Source organism: Populus nigra, chromosome 1, assembly GCF_951802175.1.
Source record: "Populus nigra chromosome 1, ddPopNigr1.1, whole genome shotgun sequence".
Taxonomy (NCBI): Eukaryota; Viridiplantae; Streptophyta; class Magnoliopsida; order Malpighiales; family Salicaceae; genus Populus; species Populus nigra.
Window position 1 is genome coordinate 34,733,477 of NC_084852.1, and position 7,156 is coordinate 34,740,632.

Below are 7,156 nucleotides of genomic sequence, written 5' to 3' on the forward strand. Positions count from 1 at the left end.
AAAGTTATCAAGATAAACAACTACCATCTCTTAAGATACGAAAGGAAAAAATCTCTCTTATGATTGGCACTTAGATCACCTTAAGATGCATTATCCTTAATATGAATGTAAGTTTATTTCTGAAATAAAAATATTATACCTTTAACATACACTTTTTATTTATCGTTCTCTAGTGCAGTCTTGGACTGACATGACTTTCCAGTGAGGCTCCCAGGCTTCACACCACCTCTAGGGATTGATCTCGGATCTTCTACTCTACGGTGCAATCTTGAATTGACACGACACTTCAGTAGGGCTCCCAAGCCTCACGCTATCTCCAGGAAAGGATCCCAAGCCTCACGCTATCTCCAGGAAATGATCTTAAATCTCTCACTCTCTAGTGCAGTCTTAGACTAGTATAACTCTCCTATAAAGCTTCCGGGCTTCATGTTATCTCTCGATATAATCTCTGATCTCTCACTATCCAGTATGATCTTGGATCGGCACAGGGCTTCTAGACCTCATGTTATCATAGGGAACAACCCTCTATGCGTTTATTTTTTCCTTTAAGAAATTTTTCTAAGTATAGGTTCCTTTATGGGTCCTTAACATTTTAAAAGTTTTTCTAAATATGAGTTTCTTGTTTCTTTATAGGTTTCCTTTAACCTCTTAAAAGTTTTTCTAAGTATAGGTTCCCCTTAACCTTTTAGAAATTGTTTCATATGTATAGGTTCCTCCATGAGTTCCCTTAGCCTAGTAAAAGATTTTTTAATTATACGTTTCTTCATGGTTACCCTTTCCAAACTTAAAAATTTTTCTAAGTATGAACTTCTCTCCAAGTATTCTCATATGAAAAAATTATTTTTTCAATCATGGTGCATGCCCTTACATACGGTTTCTATGGTAAATTTTTCAAAGGGTTTCACCATGATTCTCATGCTAAGAAAAATCAACAAACACATCATGATAACCGAGTATCTTTTATATAATTCTTTATGTATTTATATCATAAAGATTTGGGAAGCTACTAATGGATTAACATTAATCAATTGTTTCTAAAAACAATTGTTAAGCTTGAGCCTAAAAATCTAATAGGCCCAAAACCCTTGAAGACCCAAAAAACACAGGCCTAAGGAACATGCTCAGGCTTAACCACCCATTGGCTCAACCCCCAGGCTAAAACCACGGGATGGGGTCAGGCAGCACCTAACTCAAAAAGAAACAAGCCCATGCTTAACAAAAATCTTGTTAGGTGTAGAGCTTAGTGCCCTAGGTACTAGGTGTGTTGTTTTACACCCTAGGCACTTGGCGCATGCCTGGATGGGGTGCTAGGTGTGCAACCCAATTCCCCTAACACTAGGTGCCAGCCCCACGCCTCTTAGGTCAAGCTCCATACCCATGGCCAACGTCTGAGGTTCCAAACAGCATGTCTAAATCTATTTTTGGCCCCTAACAGACTCATGACGAGTGATTAAGCCCAACTTTCTGAGTCTGATTTTTTGAGGCCCCACATGAGTCCCTTTGAATTTGTATACCAAACCAATACATTTTAGATTCTATTTTACCTACACCCTTATGTGTATAAAAAATCTATCATAACCTACCACCTCTCCATCTTATTAATGTTTGTGTAAGGGATATTTATTTCTCATTAATGCATATGGAAGTGATATTTATCTCTCATTAATATTATTAGAAAAAAATTATTGTTCAGCCCCTTCACTCAAACAAAAGGACAAGATTCATAGACTATAAATACTTCATGAATCACATAGATAAATGATTCTCTACATGTTTTCATATATATTTCTAAAGCATCTTTCTCTAAAATATCATTATATTTTTTCTCTATAAAGATATTTATTTAAGCATTTAAGAGTTTTTATATCTATCAAAATAGATCTTGTACAAATACTTGACTTTTCATATCAAGTTATCACTTATCTTGGCTTCTCGCATCAAGTTACAACTCACCTTAGCTAAAAAAAAAAATCATAATACAAAAACTAAATAATTAATATATTATCCAACCATGTAGGCTATGAAGCTTGAATTTTGAAACATCACCAACCATATAATTGTTGTTCCAGTTCCATTATTTGGGGGTTGTCTATGAAAGATCAATTTTCATTACAATTCCTTGTAATTTTATTATTTATTTCTCTTATAGGATACTTGTGCTCCCATCACAATTTAGAGTTTTTTTTCTTAATTAATTTCTAAAGCTTTCTGTTTTGGGCTTAAATGAGACAAAATCTCTTTGTCATTTGAGTTTAAAACAATCAAGTACGACATTCATGCTTGGACTAGTATGTTTGTAATAAACTATTTTTCTTGTAGTTGTTCTTAATATTCAAATTCCAGATAAAAGATGAAGAACAAGCTCATTTAACAATTTAAACCCCTAAAGATTTCTTTAAACGAAGCTAACTACAAATAACTTTCTTTTAGGAGCGTCAAGATACTTTATTACCAATAACTTTCACAGGCAGAAACTTTATGATAACTTTATATATATATATATATATATATATATATATATATCAAGGCATACCTATCTCTTTGAGGCTTGAGGTTCCAAATGCGGCCATAATTGTAAAGAAATTGAGATGCAGGTGTTATGTACAGGCAGGACATTGGTTATTCAATTTTAATTATTTTTAATTTTCTGGTGGACAAAACCTTGAACCATTAAAAATAGCAATGCTTGTAACTTAAGGCTTGATATTACCAGCAAAATCCTAAATCTATGAGTGCTAGAAGCAGCCAAGCATAAAACCAAGTAGCTGTGGTCATATATCAGTCAAACTAATAAGTAGCATTGCTGAACATTGATTTTCTCGGCCTGGGAGAAGTTTTACCTTTGCCTCTCACCAGCTTAGTCTTCAAGTCCACAGGAGTTTGTATCCCACTCCCTACATCTCCTTCTCCTGCATTTTTCCCTTCAATCTTCTCAATAATACTAACACTATTACTACTTCTCAATGAAGGCATAATGCCTAACTTCTTCCACCTAAAAAACCCTTTCTTTTTCTCCAACATCCTTTCCATCTGCATTTGCATCACATAGCATTGGCTTTCTAGCCTCAGCACATCTTCTCTCAGCTTCCTTATCTCCATTTGTTGATCACTCGTTTCACGTTTCGAAAGCAACCTAGCCGGAGCCTCAAACCCTAAGCTGGGGCTTCTAGCTCCACTAAACGACCCACTCCAATCTATTTGTCGATTGAGCTTGGTTTGCTCAGAGTAGAGGACTTGGATCACAGCACGAACAGGCAATCGTTCGTTTCGGGCAGCATGGAGTGATGCCTCCTGAGAGAGCTTTCGGCTATCAATCAACCTAAAAAGAGCCTTTCTTTCTTGCTTTGACAGTCCAGGGTGTGCCTGATCAGAAGAGAGCATTAATTTATCTATCGTCTTCAAAAATACTAAAGCAATATTTCATGAGCCACAGAACATTGAAGATCCAAGGAAAAACTATGCTAAGGTTATTGGTCTAGATTAAAATGTTTCTGTGCATGCGATAATTAATTCATCATTTATAACAGTGAATCGAGGGGTTACTGTATTGATTGGTGCTGTTCATATTGATCTCGTGATGCTTAAAGAAAGGTGCCAAATTGCCAATACAAAACAAAACCCTACATAATTCAACACTGACATCACCTTTTCACGTGCTGCAGACCACATCGGAGAAAGGCCAGTATATATCAGGTAAAATATAGACTACTAAGTGAAGGGAAAAGTGATAATGTCAAGTGGCTCCTACCCTGCAGCCACCCCACCCCACCACCTAATTATTCTGATGAAGCCCCACACAAAAGCAGCCACATATAAGGCCACCAGATCGATCGGTGCTCGTATGAACCTTTTGTTTTCTAATTGTTATGATTTAAGTTTACTATTTTCAAGCATTTCTCTATTTACTACTTTTTTACACTCGTTTGCATGTAATAAACTAAACATTTTAACATTTGAATTAATGCTTCCAATGTACATTCATATCACAACTAATCATTCTAAATTCCTTGACCTTAAAATTCATACTGCGAAGATTTTTTGTTTTTAAGTAAATTGTACAAAAGAAATTATACTAGTCTTCGCACCCTAAAATTTAATCCTGGCTACGGCGCCCCTCAGCAGCATGAACCACGAAACTCTACCAGGACCTCAGCCTGCTTACCAACTGAGATTATCCGTTTACCAATTGGAACTAGTGAAACAGAGTTACCCTTTTTTTTTATCCAACCACTACTGACCTTGCTAAGAGTACAAGCAGAGTGCACATTTGCGTTAATTGGAGAAAAAAATGAAAATTTCACTCAATATTAATTACTACTTTTGACTACTTACTTTGAGATAAGTATCAACGGCACGGTATAGACCATCATCTGTGGCACGGGCGTGACTTGGGAGAGCACCAGCAAGAGCAATGAACTCTGATAAATTCAAATTAGCATCCACAGCAGCTTCTGCTAGGTAAGAATCAACAAGCTTAGCTACCTTAATTAAGGCAGAACCACTCTTAGCAACCTCATCTAAATTAACAAAACTCCTCACTAAACGAATTATTAGCTCAACGTCTAGCAAAGTCCCACAAGTGTGACTAAAAGATGGTATCATAATCTCTTTCAATGAAGCTTGGTCGAGTTGCCATGAAATCCTCTTTTCAAGCTCAGCTCTATATGCAGGCTCCACACTGACCATGTTTGCAATCCGGAGAAGGCGTAGGAGGAAGCTACATGGGATGGAATCCTTCTCCGGAGGCAGGATTCCCACTAGGGTTTCGACGAAAAATCTCTTTTTCATCCACAAAGCTGTGACACTCTCCGGGGATTCTTCAAAGTTCGCAAGCCCCTTGTTACTAGAAAAGTGATCACCAGAGAGGTCTGGTAGCCACTTTGATGCATAATGAGCTATGATTGAACCGATGAAGTCTGGACGGACACCCTTAGCCTTAATGCCGGCCAGGGTCTTAGCAAAGTAGTCCATATCAAGGATGCATGCGTCGTCGAACCAGCATTCGGCAGCGAAGTGGGATGTTTTTAATCCTGAGGAAAGAACTGATTCTGGAAAAGAGGCTGCCTTCATTTTGGTGGAAGAACAGCGAAGCAATTTTGAGAAGGGCTACTTAATATTGTTGGTAGATGGCTCTTTCATTTATATAAGAGGTTTCCATGTTACAGAATTTCTTGTGCCTAGCTAGTTGGGAAGGCATTGAGCACCTGCTAGACGAAGATGCCCTTCAGCTTTTGTTGTATGAGAGGATAAATGTACGTAGGGATGGATGGTATATATGTATCATAAGAGATCTTTGAGTGAATGGGAGAAGAAGCAGAAAGGATAAAAGAAGAGTGGGAACAGAGAGGAGAGGACAAATTCTCTTCAATGCTAATATTCCTTCCTATGACACGTCGTGGCTTATTCTCTTCCCAGGAGAACATAATTAATTTTAACCTGCCGTGCACCCATTCTCAATACTTATATTTATTTAATTTTATGATAATTAAAATAAATACGTGCATGGTTTTAGTTTTTAAGAGAAAAAATATGTATTATTTTAGTTAAAATTCTTATTTTTTATTCATGGATTTTTCTTCTTATTTTAACAAATAAAAAAATGTTTTTTTTTCTTAATTGGGAACTTTATTTTTTCAATAAGAACTTAGGACAACTAAAATAATTATTTATAAGAATTTTAATAATTTAAATTAAGGAGAAAAAATTGTATTTCTTCAGTCAAAAATATGTATTTTCCATTAAAAATATTAGTACAAGTTAACATGCAATATGCAATGCAAGTATCCGTGATGCTTTTGTGTTGTCAACAGCACGAAGACATCACTTTACACCTGGAAAACTAAGCAACACGAAGCATCATGAGGGAGGAAGCAGCCAAATGCTGGGATGGATCCTATAGGGATCACGAGAATGCATTAATTTCAGCTAATTTGATTAGCAATATTGAAACTTCGAGGACATTACAATAAACTATCAAAACTAATGGATTCTTAAATGGGTGAATTGAGCGATTAACATGTAAAATACAAATATACAGTGAAATAACATAGGATGAAAATGTTTTGGCAAAATAATACAGTATAAAGTTGTTATGGTTCAGAACTGTGATATCAATTAGCAGACCATTTTGATGTTTAAATGAGACAATAGCTAAAGTTGATATTTAAATGGGAAAATAGCTAAAGTTTTTGTGTTTGGAGCCTGAAAAAATTTATAGAATCATCATTTTTATTTTATTTGAAATTTAATTTCTTTATAATTTTAAAGAGTTAAAAATTTTATAATTTTAATAAAATTTGAACAGAGTTTTCTTATATAAGAACTATACCCAAAATTTTATCTCGTTTAAAAAAAACTATAAAAAAACAATATAACCTCAATCAACAAATTCTAATTAAACTCAACAAACTCTCACATTTCATAATCAAGAGTTAACCTCTTTCTAAATATATTAAGTTCAAAGCGGCAAACATTGAACCAACAAGATGCATAAGTGTAACTCTCATTTGCTTCATCAATATTACAAAGCATAGATGCGGCCTCTCGACCCTCTCATAGCAAGAAGCCAACCTAATATTAATAAAATATTAATATTAACATAAAACTTAACGGTTAACATATATTAATTATAAAAAAAACTTGATTACTTACGTTATGTTGAATCTGTTGCACATGTTGCTCGTAATGCATATATCCATGTGGAGGAACCTTCTCGAGATCCAAAGTAGTAACTCGACATATGATACTCATGTACCAAATCATATGCTCCTCATCAGTAATCACATGATGCATCTCTATAAATATCTCATTCCTCTATGCATCTCATTGTGATACATAAGCTCAATGATGACCTAACCAGTAGTAATCATCATTTTTACTCTTATGAGTAATGGCGTGCAAAGCATCATTCATATCGATGTTGATTGGAATGTGATGCCTACAGCCGAACTATTGCATTACCCAATCTAGACAATATAGCTCAACCATCTCAAGAAATATTAGTGGGACCACTAATGTCCTTATATCCATCCCACTGATGCAGACAGTCAAAGCAACCACCAATCTTTCTTCCAAATAAAGCGTCTACATGACTTGCAGAATATAAGTTACATAGTTATAACAATAATTCGGTAAAGTTAAATTTTTTTTAACAAAT

At 35.3% G+C, this 7,156-nt stretch overlaps 1 protein-coding gene across 1 annotated transcript; it reads right to left on the reverse strand.

Moving 5' to 3' along the window:
- Positions 1-2,615: 2,615 nt before the first annotated feature.
- LOC133684946 (root phototropism protein 3-like) lies at positions 2,616-5,366 on the reverse strand. Its single transcript, XM_062106870.1, has 2 exons — positions 4,333-5,366; positions 2,616-3,363 (listed from the first exon to the last, which is right to left on the reverse strand). The coding sequence occupies exons 1-2, from the start codon at positions 5,068-5,070 to the stop codon at positions 2,788-2,790; spliced, it is 1,314 nt and encodes a 437-aa protein (XP_061962854.1). The 5' UTR covers positions 5,071-5,366; the 3' UTR covers positions 2,616-2,787.
- Between the last annotated feature and the right edge of the window lie 1,790 nt (positions 5,367-7,156).